At 42.5% G+C, this 20,449-nt stretch overlaps 1 protein-coding gene across 3 annotated transcripts in view; it reads right to left on the bottom strand.

The window, feature by feature from the left end:
* DDX60 (DExD/H-box helicase 60) overlaps positions 1–17,602 on the bottom strand; it is a 56,754-nt gene extending 39,152 nt beyond the window's left edge. Inside the window, exons 1-11 of one of the 3 annotated variants that reach the window (XM_081875198.1) lie at positions 17,343–17,602; positions 13,250–13,377; positions 12,723–12,783; positions 12,030–12,219; positions 10,501–10,842; positions 7,129–7,233; positions 5,731–5,862; positions 4,617–4,799; positions 3,008–3,149; positions 809–964; positions 134–242 (exon numbers count right to left, since the gene is read on the bottom strand). In XM_081875198.1, coding sequence (XP_081731324.1) covers positions 134–242; positions 809–964; positions 3,008–3,149; positions 4,617–4,799; positions 5,731–5,862; positions 7,129–7,233; positions 10,501–10,842; positions 12,030–12,219; positions 12,723–12,783; positions 13,250–13,377; positions 17,343–17,587 — 1,793 coding nt within the window. In that variant the 5' untranslated portion in view covers positions 17,588–17,602. Of the gene's footprint in view, positions 1–133; positions 243–808; positions 965–3,007; positions 3,150–4,616; positions 4,800–5,730; positions 5,863–7,128; positions 7,234–10,500; positions 10,843–12,029; positions 12,220–12,722; positions 12,784–13,249; positions 13,457–17,309 lie in introns of all 3 variants that reach the window. The other 2 variants (XM_081875200.1, XM_081875199.1) reach the window with 2 other exon arrangements.
* Between the last annotated feature and the right edge of the window lie 2,847 nt (positions 17,603–20,449).

The raw sequence follows: 20,449 nt of genomic DNA, 5'->3' as shown, positions 1-20,449 counted from the left end.
TGTGGCCCTCCAGAACTTCCTATTTGGCCCTTTGGTCCTCCCTTTTACCAGGCCAAATTCCTTGGTATATGAGCATTGTTAAATAAATATATGTCTATTCTTGAATATCCAAGAAACTAAAAGTGATACATACGTTTTTAAAAATGGCAGTTCAGTTAAAATATTCCCAGCAAATTCATCCACTATGGTATTCATCACTGGTATAAGTCCAGGTTTAGGAAACATCCTCTTCGATTCCTTGTCTTTACCAAAAATAAAATCATTGTTGTTGAGAAGATTACTACAGCAAGAAGTGAAAAGTATGAGTTCAAGTAATACTGTGTGTATATGTGTATGTGTGTGTATGTACGTAATAGTGTGTGTGTGTTCCATATATATATGGAAAAGTACTGGAAACATTTTCCTGTAATATAAACATGCACTGCTGTAGGAAGGTAAAAAAAAATACAAAATTGCAAGAAATACAATCATAAATGCAAACTGTGACTGGTCCCTAGTATGTGGGTAAAAAAGAAAACGAATACACCACTCACTGCATTATTATGGGAAATCATATTTATCAATGTTTACAATAATTATTGCATGCCAAAATTATAATGACTGCATTGTTATATGAAGCTTTACTTATCATATTATCAACATCCCACACTATGTAATATATAGAATTAGAATTATATTATGTGGTAATCCTAAGAGTTGCAAGAGACCAAACCCTGCTGATTTAGGAAACCTGAGGTTACAGCATCCTTTGATAGGTGGCCATTCAGAGTCTGCTTTAAAAGCTAAACGAATCCCAGAAGGTTGTTACCTTTTCCAGATAAACATTTTTCCTCAATAAATGTTGTAGAAGTTCTTCGTAGAGGAAAAGGTGCTCCAAAATCACATGTTCCAGAGAGTTCTGTGATATGTTTCCACAAAAGTTCATAGTCCCTATTCAATTTTGCTCCTATATCCAAATCAAACCCTAATTTAAAAAATTATAAGAAAATTAGCAGTTCAAAGCAATGTGTGTTTTGAAATATAACTTTTATTTCAAAATTACGTGATCCTCTTTTCTTCCACACACTACCTTTAAGATATTTTTTTAAAGACTCAAAAGCTTTCTTTGTCCCAATCCCCACCCACTATTTGTGTCTTGCCCAACACAGAGAAGAATTTTGAATATTTGTGTCTCATCTTCTGATTGCTTTCTTAGACAGGCTCTATGGCTTGGGCTACTGATAGCCAATGGCAGAAATCCCTGTCTAGTATATACTCTACAGTCCCTAAGATGCCACCCACCCACCAAAGCAGGAGGACAGAGCAACAACACTTCAGCAACTTATTATTTAACATTTTTATTGCATTTATATCCTGATTTCTTCCTAAGATCTTAAGGCAGTTTGCATGACATCTCCATTTTTATACGTTGAAAAATTGTGAATGACCCAAGGTCATCCACTAAGAAACAAGAGGAAGTCATTTGCTGGTCCAACTCAGGAGAAAAATGCACTTGATTGGCCCCGGTTGGGGCATAGGCATGCACAGCATATTTCATTAGGGTGTGCACCCAAGGATTTGATTTTATTTCAAGGAAAGAAAAAGGAAGAGGAATGGCAATACCAAAAAATAAGGACAAGGAAGAGGAAATGAGGCAAAAACAACCACAAGAGTGGTAAAGACACCAAAAAAGGAGATTTTTTTCTTGCAGAGGAAAACACTCATGCCAAGTTGACTAAAGGCAAGGCAGATCAACGGAGCTAAGGGCAGGATGGCTCCTCTTCTCCATACTTGCGTGCCACAAAGCATCCCCTCTCCCCAATAGGTCTCTCTCCAAAAAAAGTGACAACCAGAGTTCAGAGGGAGGCAGGGCCATGAGACAGAAACAGACACAGGCAGAAGAAAAAGGATGGAATAGAGGCACAACTTCTGCTGCTGCTGGAGTCAATCAACCACCGCTGCTTCTAGAGACAAATGCAGGCCAAAGATGCAGATTCATTCCAGCGTTTCTAATCTCCCTGCATCTCTTTCTGTCTACTTCCCTTGATCCCTGATTTTTAAAAACATTCTGGTGTGCCTGGGCATACCCCCTGAACATGCCTACAGTTAAGGGTTTAGATGTAACACTAAACTGTGGTTAATAAAAAATGGAAATGAAAGCTTCTGATCGCCTCCTTGTGGTTGCACCAGAGCATGACCCCAAGGCTTGCTGCCCTGTATTCCCATCACTTTTCATGCTATCTAAACTGGTCCAATATGAAAATTCTGTGATTTAGTGTTCCCCAAAGAAGAGATCCTATCAAAGTACCGTATTTTTCGCCCTATAGGACGCACTTTTCCCCCTCCAAAAATGAAGGGGAAATGTGGGTGCGTCCTATGGGGTGAATACAGGCTTTCACTGAAGCCTGGAGAGCGAGAGGCTCTTGCTCTCCAGGCTTCAGGAAGCTCTGCGCGACCCTCCGGAGCCCAGCGCCAAGCCGCCGGCCTCCGGCCTCCGGAAGGTCGCGCAGAGCTGCCTGCCCTCCCGGGCTCCGCGCAGCTCTACATTCCGAAGCCTTGGGCGCGCTGAAGAGCACGCCCGGGCTTCGCACAGCTGTCCGCAAGCCTGGGGAGACCGGCGAGGCTCCCTAGGCTTGCGGATAGCAGGTTGTTCTGGGGACTGGGGTCGGGGGAAGCTCGGGCTTCCCCTGCGCCAGCCCCATGCCTGGGGGGGGGGGAATAATTTTTTTTCTTTATTCCCCCCCCAAAAAAAAAATAGGTGCGTCCTATAGGGTGGTGCGTCCTATGGGGTGAAAAATACGGTAAATATTTGTTCTCTTCAATTGCTAAACAACTGTCAATCTCCCATGACACTGTACTCATTGGGAAACATAAAAGATGAAAACCCTGTCTCCTGGACAAAAGAAGAGATGTGTGAGATAAGGCTTCACCTATCTCAATGACAGTCTGCAACTCCATGAGACTGCAACTTGCTTTGATCATGAAAACTCTGGGCCTAAAAATATAATAACTGGTGTGAATGGAGTACCTGGGCCTTTTTCCAGTCCATAATAAAATGCAATGTTCTTCAACAGGAGATCATCACTTAAATCAGGCAGTGTAGAAAAATCCACGTTCTTCAAGGCCTGAGTTGCAAGGCATTGAAGAACATGAAATTCACAAAGTTTATACTGAAAGGAGAAAAGAAAAAATCTCAGTAAACTGCACAACATAGGGTTCGTTCCATTTATTCAAATGGCACAATATGGAAAGAAAACATTTTCAATTAATCAGCATTTAACTCTCCAGCCTAACTGTACACTATAAGGGGTGAAACTATTGCGTTAGAGGAGTTCTTTTTCTGAAACACCTAAATTTATTTTTCATGGCTACAGGTGTCTAAATGTTATAAAACTGGTCAAAGCTTGTCCACAGACAGAAGGACCGATGGTAATTCAAGTCTTGGTAGCTGGGAACAAGGAGAATCATGATAGGCAAAGCACCGTGCTAAGATAAACTGTGCATCTACCTTTATGCATCTCTGCACAATTACTTGCTCTACAAACTAAAACAAGTGGGAGCTTTCCTCACACCTACTGCAAATAGCAGAGGGCCCAATGTGAATCAAGACCACAGCAGTGACAGCAGTTTCTCATATATTTGCTAACTGCATGGTTGGCATCTATTCCAGCACTCCAGCTGTTATGGCACATTAATACCCAGGATTATTCCCAAACTTAAATGTCTCAATTCATAAACATAAAGCACTTGCAAATAGCATTCAAAGTGTGATACAAAATGCCCATAAAAATGAGCAGTGAGTTCATAATTTAGTCCTAAGCTGCATCATTTGAAAATGTCTTTTAAAAACATACATAATCATCAACAGCCATAAAGGATTAGGGCATTGCATAGCCAGCCAGATCTTGGCTAGATGACAATAATCTGGCAGTAAAAGAGGCCTTCTACATGAAGGTGGGACGCGGGTGGCTGTGGGTTAAACCACAGAGCCTAGGGCTTGCCAATCAGAAGGTTGGCGGTTCGAATCCCCATGACGGGGTGAGTTCCCGTTGCTCGGTCCCTGCTCCTGCCAACCTAGCAGTTCGAAAGCACGCCAAACTGCAAGTAGATAAATAGGTACCGCTCCGGCGGGAAGGTAAACGGCGTTTCCATGTGCTGCTCTGGTTCACCAGAAGTGGCTTTGTCATGCTGGCCACATGACCCGGAAGCTGTCTGCGGACAAACGCCAGCTCCCTCGGCCAATAAAGCGAGATGAGCGCCGCAACCCCAGAGTCGGTCACGACTGGACCTGATGGTCAGGGGTCCCTTTACCTTTAACATGAAGGTGGGGAGGGAGAGGCATGAGCAAAGTTGCCAGGTTTCCTCTCCCACGCCATTCAGCCTAAGGGCAGTCTGAGGCCTTCATTTGCCCTCATAGATGATGCCATATACCCAAATTTGATTGGCTACATTTTCTCTCTTTGCCCTTCCAACCATTTGACATACACACTGAAAAACTGGCTACAGAAAAGCACTTTCTTAAGAATGTTCCACAAATCCAGCACCTGGCTTTAGTTCTTACCTGGTTAATAAAATAATAAAAGGTGGCCAACGCTTTACTGTAATAATATATTGGAAGTAGTCATTGCAGCGCCTACCTGTTGCATAAATCTCAAAGTTTCCTCATTCCAGCAGGCATTGATGAATCTCACCCGCGATCGTTGAGAAAGGGGCAAATGATGTAGGAATACCACACTGAGGCAATACATTCGTAGAAGGTCTCCAACATCTTCCAGGGTTAACACTGTTTTCTCATCCAAACTCCTCTTCTTCTTCTCATTCTTTTTGAGAAGCAAAAACAAACAGGTTTTTTTTAAAAAAAAGAAATACACCCTACAAATCAAATTCCTCTGGTTTCCCATTTTTCAGCATTCAGTTTGTAAATATAAACCTGTCAAATTACATCAAGAATCTCCCAATTAAAAAAAAATTAATTTACCGTAAGTCTGTTTGGGGTACTTGTACCTGGCAGTAACAAATATCAAGCCAGAGCCTTAAAACCCTGTCAAATGGGCAACTTTATTTATAGTATTGTTAGTCCAAACTTTACCATGTTTTAATTGTTATGGTGCTGATATTCTGCATAAGAATTATTGTCACAATAATTCTATCATGTATCTTAAATCAAATTATATGATGATACCCATAAACAATCAGGGTAATGATGTAATATTTCAAATGTCGTGGGGGTCATCAAAAGCCACTGAAAAAACTCTTGGGTGGTGACAGCAGCTCCACGCAGGTTCAGCAACCACTGAATGTGGATAAACCCAATCGCACAGAGTATTCTCATGCTAGCACCATGTACTCCTTGTAACAGTTGGTAATGGCACTGGAGCTCAAAGGCTGAATGTGGAAAAGTCATAATTGAGGTACTGCCAAAAGTAGGAAAGAGGACCAAAACAACAACAACAACTGAAGTGCATACAGGAATATTAATTGCAAAAATGTACTATTGTTCAAATGAAAGTATTTTTTAAAAATAATTTCTTTAAGCATAGCCAATGTTAGCCTGTTGCAGCAAAAACAATAGAAACATCACCAATTTAATGATGGCATAAAGCTTTTGTGAACATAGTCCATTAAATACATGCCAGTTTGGGATTATTTTTCATAGATCTAATGAAGTGGACTGTGATCTATGAAAGTTTATGCCATATTGAATGTGCTAGTCTTTGTTGTAATGTATTTGAGTACATAGCAGGTTCTCACCCATTTTGCAGAGCTAGTTGGTCTTTCTAGTACTTGCATGTGTGTTTCCAGGACTAGTGAGCAGGTGATGATGCAGACAACATACCGAAGATCTTTTATTTCCTTCTGGAATTGGGCAAATTTTCTATAAGCCTGTCATTTCAGAACATATAAAGATGGAAATGTTAGTATTTTTGTCTTTAAAATCTAATTCAGAAAAGGATTCTATTTTTTTTAAGAGAAATACACTTAGAAGCTTGAATGACTTCATGTGTGAATAAACTGTTATGATTCAATATTATCTCTCCTGCTTAAATGAAATCCTACAAAAGTATATTGAACTACAAACAGTTTTGCTTATTGATGATCCACATATACAGATGAGCTTTTGGGTTCATTCATTTCCATGTCCCTTTTTACAGCCTCGGTCCTGTATACCTGAAGGAGCGTCTCCACCCCCATCATCCAGCCCGGACACTGAGGTCCAGCGCCGAGGGCCTTCTGGCGGTTCCCTCACTGCGAGAAGTGAGGTTACAGGGAACCAGGCAGAAGGCCTTCTCGGTAGTGGCGCCTGCCCTGTGGAACGCCCTCCCAGCAGATGTCAAGGCAATAAACAACTATTTTACTTTTAAAAGACAACTGAAGGAAAGTTTTTAATGTCTGACACTGTATTGTTTTTAATATTCAGTTGGAAGCCACCCAGAGTGACTGGGGAAACCCAGACAGATGGGCGGGGTATAAATAATGTTGTTGCTGTTGTTGTTGTTGTTGTTGTTATATTGATGAACATAGTACAGTATATTTATGATAAAGAAAGCTTACAGGATACAGGTTTTGGTTTTACCCTTGACTATGTCTGTTTCTCCACATCCTTTCTGGAGTTTCAAGTCTAGTCCTGCACGTGTTACAAAGATGTACATCTATAGCACTATTTGAGTAATTCCAGCTGCGTGAAGGGGTAGAGCCTCCTCCTAAACTTACCCCGACACACGTTTTACATGTCTAGGCTCCACACAAAGGGGTCTTATTTGCATGGGAAGCTTCTATTGCATGGCGAGTAGAAGAGGGTTCCTGCTCCAGACCTTCTACACGCTTAATACATGGAAGTTAGCAGGGACACAGCTGAAAGCATGGTCTCGCTCTCCATCTGCTCCCATGCACTTGGAATCACATGGGGGAGAATGTTTAAACATGGTTTGCATTTGAAACATTTTCTGCTACTTATTTTGAACGCTTCCCTATAAGCAGGGAGAAGAACACAGAAAAGGGTCATTCTCCTTTCCTTCTTTTCTTACAATTTTCTTGGTGGACTTGACTGTTTTAAATATCGTATTTTCAAAAAATTTCAGCAAATTGGAAATACAATGATGATGATAACAATGGGAGAACCAATTCGTAAGCAATGAAAAAACCTATTACCTTTCCTGCCAAAGCATCCAGACTTTGACAACCGCATACTTTTGTACCAGATTCCTTCCAGTACTTAACCAGTGATTGACAGTAACGTTCAAGGTTCTTTTCATGCTTAAAAGAAAAAATCATGAGCATAAATTGTGCTGCATAATCCAGCCCACATTAGCACTCCTAAATCACACTGATTTCCCACTAGGATAAAGTCTTTTGTTAATTATTGCCCTTAATCATTCAATACTTGTGTGTAGAGCATTCCCAGGATTAATTTAGAGAAGGGAGTCACACATTTGGACCCTGCAGCTACCAGAAGAGAAAGCCCAAGGCACAAGATGTGCAGCAATGCTGTGTGATCAGGGCATCAATGTAATTGAGTGGATCAACCGCTTGGAACCCCTATGCTTAAGTAGGACCCCACACTTTGCACTTTCAATTCAGAGAAGTAGAGGCAATGTGTAGTTGTTTATGAAAGAAGATGCAAGGTTGGGAGTGGGGTTAAAAACATGACCCTGCCCCAAAGTGATCATAGCAATGCCTTACATGTGAGGAACAGGTGAATAGGGTTGCTATAATCAACACATCATGATCACATGAGTAAAGGGCTGCCTGTGACTTTGCACCCGCCCATTCAGCTCCACCCACGACCTGTGTGCCGGGCAAAGGTCTGAAGAGAAAGACAGCTGTATTCTCGTAGGCTCCTTCAACATGACTGAGGTCACAGCAAAGGTCTCCTGAATGCCTTAGGTGCCTACATGGGTATACATTGATTTTATAAGGTTCAATTGACTGCCCTATATAAATCAGGAAATAGACTTTGAAAGCTGCTACTCTTTGTATAATTTGTTGTTGTTGTTTAGTTGTTTAGTCGTGTCCGACTTCGCGACCCCATGGACCAGAGCACGCCAGGCACTCCTGTCTTCCACAGCCTCCCGCAGTTTGGTCAGACTCATGTTTGTAGCTTCGAGAACAGTGTCCAACCATCTCGTCCTCTGTCGTCCCCTTCTCCTTGTGCCCTCCATCTTTCTCAACATCAGGGTCTTTTCCAGGGAGTCTTCTCTTCTCATGAGGTGGCCAAAGTATTGGAATCTCAGCTTCAGGATCTGTCCTTCCAGTGAGCACTCAGGGCTGATTTCCTTAAGAATGGATACGTTTGATGTTCTTGCAGTCCATGGGACTCTCAAGAGTCTCCTCCAGCACCATAATTCAAAAGCATCAATTCTTCGGCGATCAGCCTTCTTTATGGTCCAGCTCTCACTTCCATACATTACTACTGGGAAAACCATGGCTTTGTATAATAGTTCTAAGCAAAAAGGTCCCAACCATTTTTCTTAAGATGATGCACGTACAGGCGGTGACCATTTCGCACTGGGCTTCTGTTCCTGGCGCCCACACACCTCACCGTTCTGCCCTCCAAAAGAACCCACGTGTCGGCAAACACATGTCAATTGGACATGCCCCAAATGGTTGCCACTGTTATTCCATTGTGGGCATGAGAGAATGCCTGTTTAAGGGCAGGGCTTGCTATATTCAGTTTTTATATATAATTGCACATTTTAAGAAAAAAGGGTTGGGGTCCTTTTGCTTAGTACTATTGTTTTACTCATATGCTAATTTAATCAATTACTCAATAAATTAAATAAGATTATTATATCAGATGACAACCTTAATTAATAATCATGACAAACAAGATAAAATTGTGGAAATCTGTTTTATGCTAATTATACTATCTTAGTAATTTATCCTCGTTGTATGTATTCTTGACTATTTTACTGGATAATTATTTTCTGATTCTGCCCATTCAAATTGCATGGCACACATTCATTCATTAAGACAAGACTTTTAGAAAATGCAATCTGTACTTCATCATAAGTGGGGAACAGCTGGTTCCCTTGGCAAATCCAATGTTCCCTTTGGAGAAGAGTCATGGCTCAATGGCAGAGAATCTGGCTTACATGCAAAAGGTCCCTGGTGTAATCCCGGGCATCTCCAGGTAGTGCTGGAAGAGACCATGATCTGAAAACCTGAGGAGTCACCGTCTCTCAGCAGAGACAACACTGAACTCGATGGGCCATTGGTCTGACTTAGTATAGGACAGTTTCCTATGTTCCACATTCACCATGGTGTTCTGAAGATGGGAATGGAGAGAGCATTTGGTCCCTGCCATTGTCTGATGGTGCATCCAACTTGCTGAAGCTAAGCTGGTTTGGAGAGCACCTGGGAACCTCATGTTTACTGCCTTGAGCTCCATGACTAAAGAAAGAGGATATACAGTGGTACCTCTAGTTACGAACTTAATTTGTTTTGGAGGTCCATTCTTAATCTGAAACTGTTCTTAACTAGAGGTGTGCTTTCGCTACTGGGGCCTCTTGCTGCTGCTGCACCGCCGGCACATGATTTCTGTTCTCATCCTGGGGCAAAGTTCTCAACTTGAGGTAACTCTTCCAGGTTAACAGAGTTTGTAACCTGAAGCATTTGTAACCTGAGGCATTTGTAACTCGAGGTACCACTGTATACTAAAGCAAATAAATAAGCAGATTGGAGGAGCGCATTAGGCAGAATTTTCCAGTGTTAGCCATTATAGACAAATTCTAAGTGCCTGATATTCTTTTATTTTCCTACATAAAACATTAAAAGCCTAGTAAAGTTCACAACATAGTAGCAACCGCAAGGATAACAATGCGCTCTTCACATGACATGTTCATGTACTCATTTATTTCCAATGATGACACTTACTAAATTGGGAAATGCATACTACTAGGAGGGACGTTTGGTTTAATCACTTTTAGTTATGGTTGCATATTTTTATATACTATTTGTTTTATATGTAAGTTACCTCTGGGAATATGACAATGCATAAAGTAGTAGTTCAAATTATGTTTTTGTTCAAGGATTCCCCCCCCCCTTGATTTTCCCTTAAATTATGAATAAGAGCAAAGTCAAGGAAAACATTGCCTAATGTTAAAGTTGCAAATACTACCCTGTTTTGATCCTTACCCCTAAAAATGATAGTTGTGTGTGATCACACAGGAAATGCCTCAGGGTTGTAGCTGATGAAGCCAAGGATTGCTGTGCCATGCAAGAGGCAGCACTAGACCTATCATTAGATAGAGTGAAGCTGCCACCTCAGGCAACTTCTTTAGGGCATCAACAAAGAACAGCCAATTGTTAGTTGTTCAGCTGATTATTATTGTCTTTTTACTGCCAGAAAAGGGGAGCTGTGATTGCAGGATAGCCTGTCTCAGGTGCCAGCCTGGGGTACCATGCATTTTGACTTGGGCAGGGGGGAAGGACACCATTTTCTGCCTCATCTCAGGAAGTAAGATGTCTTGGACCAAACCTGTTCCCTTTCCTTCACTGAAGGGAACTCACTCTATTATTTACCTGTTTAAAATGAGTCTGATATTTGAACAGACTATTGATGTGGTATCCATAAACTCTGATTGCATCTGATTCTTGGCCTGAAGTAAGCACAATGTTGACTCTCTTTGACAAAGTATGCAAAATAAATACATGGAGGAAATTGGTGTGCAGTTGATCCAACCCTTCATCAGCGACTATTAAGAAATACGGATAGTTGTCTTGCAGAAATTGCTGCCAACTACTCTCTAAGAAGTTCGAAAATTCAGTATGTATAGGAATTTCAGTGTTCTTTCTCAGATGGATGATCAATGCATTACGCAAAGAAAGGAAATCAGGATTTCTGAAATACATATGTTCTACATCCTGTAAGGGGGAAAAAACAATATATATGAAATACCTCTCAATGTCTTACAGTAATTGAGACACAGAACATTCAAAAGAGTATGGCATTTCTTAAGAGTTACATTAAGGCTGCAATCCTGTTTTAACATACACATGGAACTCACTAAAATCTATCCTGTTAACATGCCACATATATATGGGCTTGTGGTTATCACTGAATGGAAGAATGAAATATTATTGACTAAGGAACTGGGCTTCTACACATGAAGAGACTCCCAGTGCCTTCTACCTGGCACAGATAACACACCAGACCCAGACAGGCAGGTAGGTAATGGGATGTTCAGCTGTAGCTCCAGTGGCTGCCATGTTAAGAGTCTTCACTCCTCAGTGATAGTGGCGCATGGGAGAGCGAGTCAGGGACTAACTTAAATCACCTTCATTAATTTCAGTGGGCAGAATGTGAGTAAAACCTAGCTGAATACTAAGCATTACGTTAAGTTCTGTGCCTTTCTTGCACAGAAAAACAGAACAACTGGTGGAAAACGGGGGTCCCCACCCACTTTTGGCTCTGGTCTGACCTGCCACTGCCTCCACTTCCAGCACCACTTCCACACACCACACCTTAAGAGATTCAAAGGAATGCAGCTCTTGACATAGAGATGGCTCCCCTGTCCTAGTGGCCTGTCCATGGTCCTGAAATCTTTGCAGTTTAGGCTCTGAAATTACTGTATTCTGCATTGTTTTTATCCTTCACTAGCCATCACTGATCAAGGTATTGTTTGTGGATTGGACTCTGGCTGTCACTGGATTTTGCCTCCCTCGGACTGGACAACTAAAGCCAAAACAATTACATTTTCACAGTATTGCTTTTTGATTTTGTTTTTGCTCTACTATTAATTGAGATACTTTTTGTGCTTGATCAGAATAGAAGAAAAAGCTGGTCAGGTTGGTCCCTTCAACCTAGTGAGCCAGATTTGTCCCACAAGTTGGCTAAGCCTGTTTGAAGGTTTTTTATCATGTTCAAAGCCAGGTAAGCAAGTTGAATGGAATAAAACAGCTTCTTTCTCACAATTGCTACATCTTTATATTCTCTTCTTGTGACTGAAACACCTGTGGTCAAGTTAAACAAATACCAGAAGAGTGAACACATTTTTTTCCTCCAGTGAAGAAAACCACTGTACATAGTAAAAGCACATTTTACTTGTTACCTTGAAGAAAACAATGAAATATTTTGCTCCTTTGCTTGTTAAATCCAGGAGAAAGCGCTCAACTAGGTAGAAAAAGTGCAAGTTTTGTCCACGCTGCAATGTTAGTTCTCTTGCACAAGTGATGAATAATGAATCACCATCAATCAGAAAAAACTCTGACTCTACATAGTCATTCAACAAGCTGACATATCTGGATTAAAGACATAAACAAACAATGCAATTTAACAGTAGTTTTTTAAAAAATGCCATACTGATACACATACACACACTAGGTCCTTTTGGTGAAGGGCGGGTAGTATCGTCATCATAAAAAACCCAGATACCTTCTTTCTAAACCACTGATTCATAAGCTAACTGAATAGTGGCTTGTAGTCATAGTGATTCCAATATTCCATTAGCTTAAGAATCAGATCTTCAGAAATCCTGTTCCTGATTACACAGCCCATTTAGGCTGACAGACACCAGCATCCAATAGAAAGCTTGGGATGACCTAGTCTAAAATGACCTCAGGGTGTTCTGGGCTACAGCTTAAGATCAAGAAATGTATTTTCAATTACTACATACTATTTCCCTTCCCAAGACTGCCCAGGTCCTCTTTCATACCTAACAGCAGCTAAGCTAATGAAAGCGGGGAAGGGGAGGGGCACCTCCATTGTGACACTACAGGACAGGAGACTAGCTTATCATACATACTCAGCTTTTGGTATTTCATCCATAAGTAAACAAGTAATTTGTTCCATGCATCTCTGTAGCACTGGAAAAAGAAAAATGCAGACAGATCTTAGATTTATCACATACATTAGCCAATTTCCCACCAAGATCCTAAATAGCCGAAGAGGAAAACTGCGCAAGAAGCTATGTTGTAAAGCGACTTCTTTTCCAAGTTTCAGAACAATTTTATAAGATCCTGGTCTTGTCCTGGATGTCAGTAAGCAAAACCCCCATCCACCCTGAAGACCTCATCATTATGAGGCAGTGTGGTATAGCAGTTACGAGTGTTGGACTAGGACTGGGCATTTTGATAACGTGTGAAGAGACACTTCACATGTACCAAGTTATATGCAGTGCTGCTCCACCATGTGAGAGGAAACCCTGTCTCAATGATATGCACTCCACCTACCCAGTGTTACCATACAGTGAAATAGGATCCTGGAAAAGGCATCAAACAAGACTACTCCAAAGAATATGAACACAAATAAAAAAACCGTATAGTTACTTGCCTGGATTTTGGAAATCATACAAACATGGTTCACTGGGAACTTCTGCCAAGGATGCTTGTTTCGGTTGGCTGAACGTGGAAAGAGAGGTTTCGTCTCCTACTGAACTTGCTTCAGAAGCCATGGTGAGTCTATGGGTTTTGACATATGAATCGGTCCAGCTTTGGAAACTTGGTGTACTTACATCTGGCCCATTATTCTTCCATACACCTTGGAATTATCAAGCACACAGAAATATCATTCTACTATTTAAAAAATATTTTCATAGCTGAAAATGCATCTGAAAATACATTGACACTAATTTATGGCTGCTCAGCCCATATGACCCTATGATTCCCCCACTCAAGCACCCAAAAAATCAGCATTAAGCAAAACTATTGCAAAATCACCAAAATCAAGACCTTCTTAAACCAACTGCTCAATATTTTCAGTGGAGGGGTTATGTTAAGTAATATGTTTGAATGTTGAATGTGTAAGTGTATGTCTAGAGACAATGGATAAAACCAACACCATTCGATGTACTGCTGGATAAGTGTTTAATGGTTATTGTATTTGTTTAAAAACCGATACAAAAAAAATTAACCTATTGTAAAATTGGTAAGATGCTTCACTAATGTAAACACCAGCGTTATCATTGCAAGAGTTCCTCCTCATTCTCAGCAGTTCTCTGTTTTACAAAACGAAGCAATAATACATTTCGCTCCAGAGGTCAGGAAATAGATTACTTTTGCATAATTATGAAACTATCATGGGAAGTACTCAGTAGATATGCTTTTCCTGCTACATACTTGTAACACTATGTTAGATCATTTTCCTTCTGAACAAATATGAATGGGGGGCAGTACCATCCACTAATGCAGTGTTTCCCAACCTTTGGTCTCGGGCAGCTTTTGGACCACAATTCCCATCATCCCTGGCCACTGGTCTTCCTAGCTAGAGGTGATGGGAATTGTAGTCCCAAAATAGCTGTAAACCCAAAGTTGGGAAACACTGCACTAGTGGATGATAGCCAGATGGCTATGATCAGAGGCAGAATGTCACTGGTTCCTAGTTTCTGACAAACACAAATAGGGAGAGCACTTTTGTACTCAGGTCTGATAAGGAGCAAAGTGTACCAAAGAACTTTGTACCTAGTTAGATAAAAATGTTGCAGCAACAATCAATCACTTTTATGAAAAATGTAAGTTGGACCACATAAAATGCCTTCAGTCTGAAGTCCTCAAAATTAGCTTAGATATGTTTATGACTATTTTAAAACTCAACTTAAAACATTTTCTCCAGAAAAGGCCTTATGTTAAGAAATGTCAGGAGCTACATGGAAGCTCATTAATTTTTAGTATGCCCCATTAAATACTGCAAACTGTCTTCTTGAGTCTGATAAAATCCACATTCACCAAAAATCTTACTCTTAACTTCACACTCTGCCCCCCCCCACCCCCTTTCCAGAAAAAAGTATCCACTGGTGTCAGGAATTGTGAGGCGAGAGTGGACAAGGGGTGAAAAGAAGAGTTAAATATATTCCCTGCCATGATAGCCTTTGCTCCTGCAAGCTGCTTTTTATAATGCAAAGGAAAAGATTTAGGGACCCATATATTTTCCCCCATGGAAGGCATGTGATTTTGAACAACGGCCAAGGAAAGGTTTAAGCATGACCACACTCTTTTCTATGAGCTCCCACTCATAGAATTCAGTCTTACAAGTCTCCTACAAGTGTGAGAGATTTCAGGCTGCACAGCCAGGCACTATGTGCAACTCGGCCCTTATAATGTGTTCATTTCTTTCTCTAAAGCCCTTCTAGGGCCTGGAACCCATAGGAGGTGCCAGGAGCAGTGCTGGATTTATGTATAAGCTAAACATGCTATAGCTTAGGGCCCCACTCTCAGGATTTAAATTTATTTAAAAAAAAAAATAAAAGAAAAAACTGGATGTATATTTCCAAAATATAACATAAAAAACAAATAAAATAAAACCTACATACACCAACAGTGTTTTGTATTGTGTAGACTCCTATGATGTACCATATTTTTCACCCTATAGGACGCACCAGCCCATAGGACGCACCTAGTTTTTTGGGAGGGAAATAAAGGGGAAAAAATTATTCCCCGCCCCCCAGCTGCGGATATCTGCCCGAAGCGTGGGGCACTCTGCTTCGGTGCGCCCCGCGCAAGCAGCCTGCTATCCGACAGCCTAGGGAGCCCTGCGGGAACTCCCGCAGGGCTCCCCAAGCTGTGGATATCTGCCTGAAGCGGGGGGCGCTCTGCTTTGGCACACCCCGCACTCTGGGCAGCAGGCTGCTATCTGCAGCCTAGGGAGCCCTGCGGGAACTCCCGCGGGCTCCCCAGGCTTGCTGATAGCTTCCTGAAACGTGGAGAGCGAGAGGGGTTGGTGCGCACCGACCCCTCTCGCTCTCCACGCTTCAGCGAAAGCCTGCATTCGCCCCATAGGACGCACACAGATTTCCCCTTCATTTTTGGAGGGGGAAAAGTGTGTCCTATAGGGCAAAAAATATGGTAAGTAATGGGCCCCGCCTGCTAGCCGGCTCCCTAAAATATCACTGGCTTGCTCATTTCTATATATACGGTGCCTACATTCTGCATGGACTGGTTGCATGGCAACATGCAGCTGCAGACTATAAATTTCATGTTATAACAGGTTTCTAGAGGCTAGATTATGAGTCTTTGTAAATCGTGTTTCTAAAGTAACTTTTGTTATTGCCAAATGCCAATGTGTTTGCATTATTAAGTTTGTTATGAATAAAAAATCATTTTAAGTTAGAGCTGAATAATTATTTCACTATTAATATACTACTTCTTAATTGTATTTCAGTTCAACAGTTGCTTTGATAAAATACATATTTTGCTATGTGCAAATGGCTTTAGATACCTATTAGGTCCATAAATTACCATACAGCATATATTCAACACAAAAAAAACAGTGACAATTTGTTGTTGACAAAGGACAGCTGGACATATAAAGGGTCCCATTACCTTCAGTAGCTTAGGGCCTCATCAAACCTAAATCCGGCCCTGGCCAGGAGGTGGGGACGGGCAGGGGGCAAGCGCCCTCCAACACCCAGCTCACTTGCCTCACTATTTCTGAACTCCTGATTACTGTATGCCCTTATTTTTCGTTCTTGCCCACTTTGACCCATATGTGCCCCACCCCGTGTTTTTCCCCCCTGGTGATAGTCTGATTCTACAAATTTAGGGGAGGCTATCAGTCAGTAAGGGACGCGGGTGGTGCTGTGGGTTAAACCACAGAGCCTAGGACTTGCCGATCAGAAGGTCGGCGGTTCGAATCCCCATGACGGGGTGAGCTCCCGTTGCTCAGTCCCTGCTCCTGCCAACCTAGCAGTTAGAAAGCACATCAAAGTGCAAGTAGATAAATAGGTACTGCTCCAGCGGGAAGGTAAACGGCGTTTCTGTGCGCTGCTCTGGTTCACCAGAAGCGGCTTAGTCATGCTGGCCACATGACCCAGAAGCTGTACGCCAGCTCCCTCGGCCAGTAAAGCGAGATGAGCGCAGCAACCCCAGAGTCTGACACGACCTAATGGTCAGGGGTCCCTTTACCTTTATCAGTGAGTAACCAGCAATCTTATTTTCAGTTCCTTTGGTGGCTGAAACAGATCTATTGTGTGGATCTGATCCTAAATATATATCCTAAGCAGATGAGCATAGATCACAAAGATCTGGTGTCCACCCACTTCCAATCCATTTCGAAGTTCACCCTGACACTAGCTTTCAGCCTTGCAGGGTTCAAGCCAGCCTGAAAAATTAGAGCCTCCCTGACTGGAAGAGCCCTGTTCCCCATCACCATGAAGGGAAGCAGGTAGCTCGCTCTGTTACTCTGTGAACTAGGCCAGGCGCTCTGCACATGCTCAAAGACACAATCACCCTCCTATGCTGCCTAAGCAATAGCAATGTCGTTCTGCGCAAAGCTCCAGGGCGCAAACTCTTGTCTAGCTTTCACATTAAGCATGGGGACCTTCTCCACTGATGCTCAAGGCTCCTTTCGTGCCTCCCCTTTCCAAATACCCCGACAAGCGCGCACACGCAACACACACCCTTCCACCGAAAACCTCCCGCCCCCCTTTTACTTCTTTTCTGCGCCGGAGAAATGGAAATGAGCGCACGCCTCTTCTCTCCTCCGCGACGCGCGCCTGGTCTGGAAGATGCGCGCTCGGGGACGCGGCGAGTTCCGTTTACGCATCGCAAAGTCAGCGGCGCTGTCCAACCAGGAAAGCAGAAGCGCCAGCTGTTCCTTTGAGTTTCGTTTTCGTTTCCTGCTGCCCGCGATTAAGTTTCGATTCTGGCGGAGCCTATATTTAGAACCTCTCCCCATGTGGATCAGATTGTTAAACGGCACAGGCCACGCCCCAGATAAGACGCTGTGGTGGAGCACGTTGATGCAACAAGGTTAAAACGATCGCTGTTTCCTTATGGTACTAGAAATACAATGAAAGGCGGGGTAAGGATTGAGTCAGCTGTGCACAGGCTAAAACCACCTTGACGGTGACATTTGTGCAAGTTATTTCCACGTCACTAGAGATTAAGGACCTTGCGTTTTACAGCGCCTTTGCAGATTAGGCACTATAAAGCCTAACCACATTCGACTCTGTGTATACAGGCAGGATCAGTCTCTCCGAAAAGAGGCTTGAATGTGGCAGGGGGCTTAATTCCTCCCCATGCGTTCACAGGGCATAGCTGGAAGAGGGTCCCAGAGCCACGTTTTATTGCACATTCGAGAAGTTTTGTGGTGCAGGAAGAGTCGCATGCTATCGGGCCTTCAATATTGCTTGTGCCTGCAAAAATGTTTCGGGGGCGGTCACACTGCTTCACTGATCAGCGCGTTCCACTGATGAAATCCTGTGCCCTTTTTTATACCGCAAATATGGTTTGTTTTTTGTCCTGATTTTGTTGCGTCCAGCCAGTAATAATGTGGTTACCATTGGGGATGCATCGCAGAACAACTAATAAAGCAGAACAAATCCATCACTAATGTACTTTTGTTGTGATAGGAACATATTGCAAAACCCACCTGCAGTAAAAAAAAAAACCTGGTCTGGAGCAGCCCTATGTGGAAAGGGTTACAATTATTGTGGAAAGGTGTTTTTGGTTTTTTTCAATAATTGACCTAAACTGTTTTTTGTGTATCTTGACCATTTTGTGATCTGCAGTCTTGCAGATGGTGTGTGTCTTCCAACTCTCTTGATTCTGTGGTCTATGACATCAAACACTCCCAAAACAGACTTCCAAAATGCTTCTGAGTTCTCCAGGTTTCAGAGCCAAAGGATAACAGCATAGGCTGGATCTGAGCAGGAAACAGGAATTAGATCAATCTCATTCATGATAAAAATTTCATTATTTCTAACGTTCTGGTTGCTCCAGAGTCCTTTGATGACTGATTCAGCTGCGCGAGGAGGTAACTTTACCAAGCGGGCGGGGTGTTGGGCTGGATCCGCATTTAAGTTCCCATTCTCAGCAAACAGTCCTAAGCCGTAGTTGATATGCACTCGCCAGCTAAGTGGTTATGGTTTTCGCATTTGTATTGGTTAAAAAAAAAAATGTAAAAAAAGAGGCAGGCTCCAGGGGGCGCTAGTGCGCTGCTGCTTCTTCAACGGCGGGGATTAGAAACGGGGGGAGTTTTCGCCGGAAGCTGCCTGAGTAATTAATCCGACACGTTTTGAGTGCGCGCGGGAGTCACGTGGAAGAAAGTGGGGGCTTCCTTCTGAGTAGCACTTAATTCTAAACTATCCAAATTGCGGGAAAACTGGAAACCTGAAGCAGCTTGCTATATAAGAGGCGGGGAAAAGGGGAGTCACAGCGAGGCATCCCTGACAGAAAGCGCACGAGGAAGAAAGAGGTTTCCATGGAGCACCAGCGGCTTCCGCAGCAAGCTGCCAGAAAAGGGGAATTGCGAGGTGTTGCAGGGACTCCGGGGAAAGTGAAGGGGGTCCTTTAGTCCAACCCCTTGCGAGAGACGGGAGGACTCTCTTTCCACACGTTCACCTGCATTCACACCACACGCAGACCGCAAAGCACACACGTCGGAATTCACATTATCCAGAAATATTTCGGAAGAAAATGGTGTCAAGCAAAAAAAAAAAAAAAAAAAAAAGTGAAGGGAAAAGGAACAGCTTAGTGAAATCCACCGTTAGGCAGGGGGACAGAGCTGAGGAGCTCTTGCAGACAGTAAACACCTGCTGCTGCTGCTGCTGCTGCTGCTGCTGCTGCACTTCAGCTTTTCTTGCAAATACATCCTTAACCCAAGTCTCAGTTCAAAGGAAACAGTTGTCTTAATTAAGCACACAAGTAATAATATGGGCTTGCTCACCTTACTCTGTACAATTTTAAAAGATGGGCCGTTTCAAGACTTCCGGGCATTAGCAAAGGAATGCATATAAGCATCACTGGGAATCTAATGCATGAAGGGCTCTCTGGTTCAGTGGTGGAGAGGAGACCATATTTTGCAGGCAGAAGGTCCCAGGTTCAGTCCCTGGCATCTCCAGGTAGGGCATGTTTGTTTATAAATATATAGAGAGAGACCACTATTTATATAAAAAACAATTATATGTAAAACAGTATGAAAATGTGAGCATATAAAACTGTTGTGGCAATGTGTGTTCTTTATTGCTTGCATCAGTGTGATAGAAACGTTTTCAGCAAGCATTTAAAAGTTAGAACAGAAAGCACCTACTGAATGTCTATTGGCAGCGGATTCCACAAGGCATCTTCCAATGTTCCTCTGACTGCACAAAAGTTAGTCCCATTGAGCTGCAATCCTTATACTCACCTGGGAATAAATCCAATTGAACTCAGATGGGTTTGCTTCTGAGCAGACATGTATAGGGTTGCACTGTTATATTTTCAGCTTGTAAAAAGTTCATATGTACTGCCGTTACAAACACTCTTTCTGCTGCAGTGAGGTTTTCTGTCCATTTTCATTGTCATCGCCACCTCAGGGAAAGAGAAGTACCATAATTTGCCTTTGACCTGACACCATAAGGGATGCTCCACAACCGCTTTATTCAGCATTCATCCTGATTTGATTACACAAACCTTAACTTACTTTGTGGTTAGACTATACAACTTTTAGAATACATCTGAAGGCAGCCCTGTATAGGGAAGTTTTTAATATTTTATGTTTTATTACGATATTATATCTGTTGAAAGCTGCCCAGAGTGACTGGAGCAACCCAATTCC

This window comes from Podarcis erhardii (assembly GCF_964252035.2).
Source record: "Podarcis erhardii genome assembly, chromosome: 9".
Lineage (NCBI taxonomy): Eukaryota > Metazoa > Chordata > Lepidosauria > Squamata > Lacertidae > Podarcis > Podarcis erhardii.
This window is presented reverse-complemented; position numbering and strand designations above follow the sequence as displayed.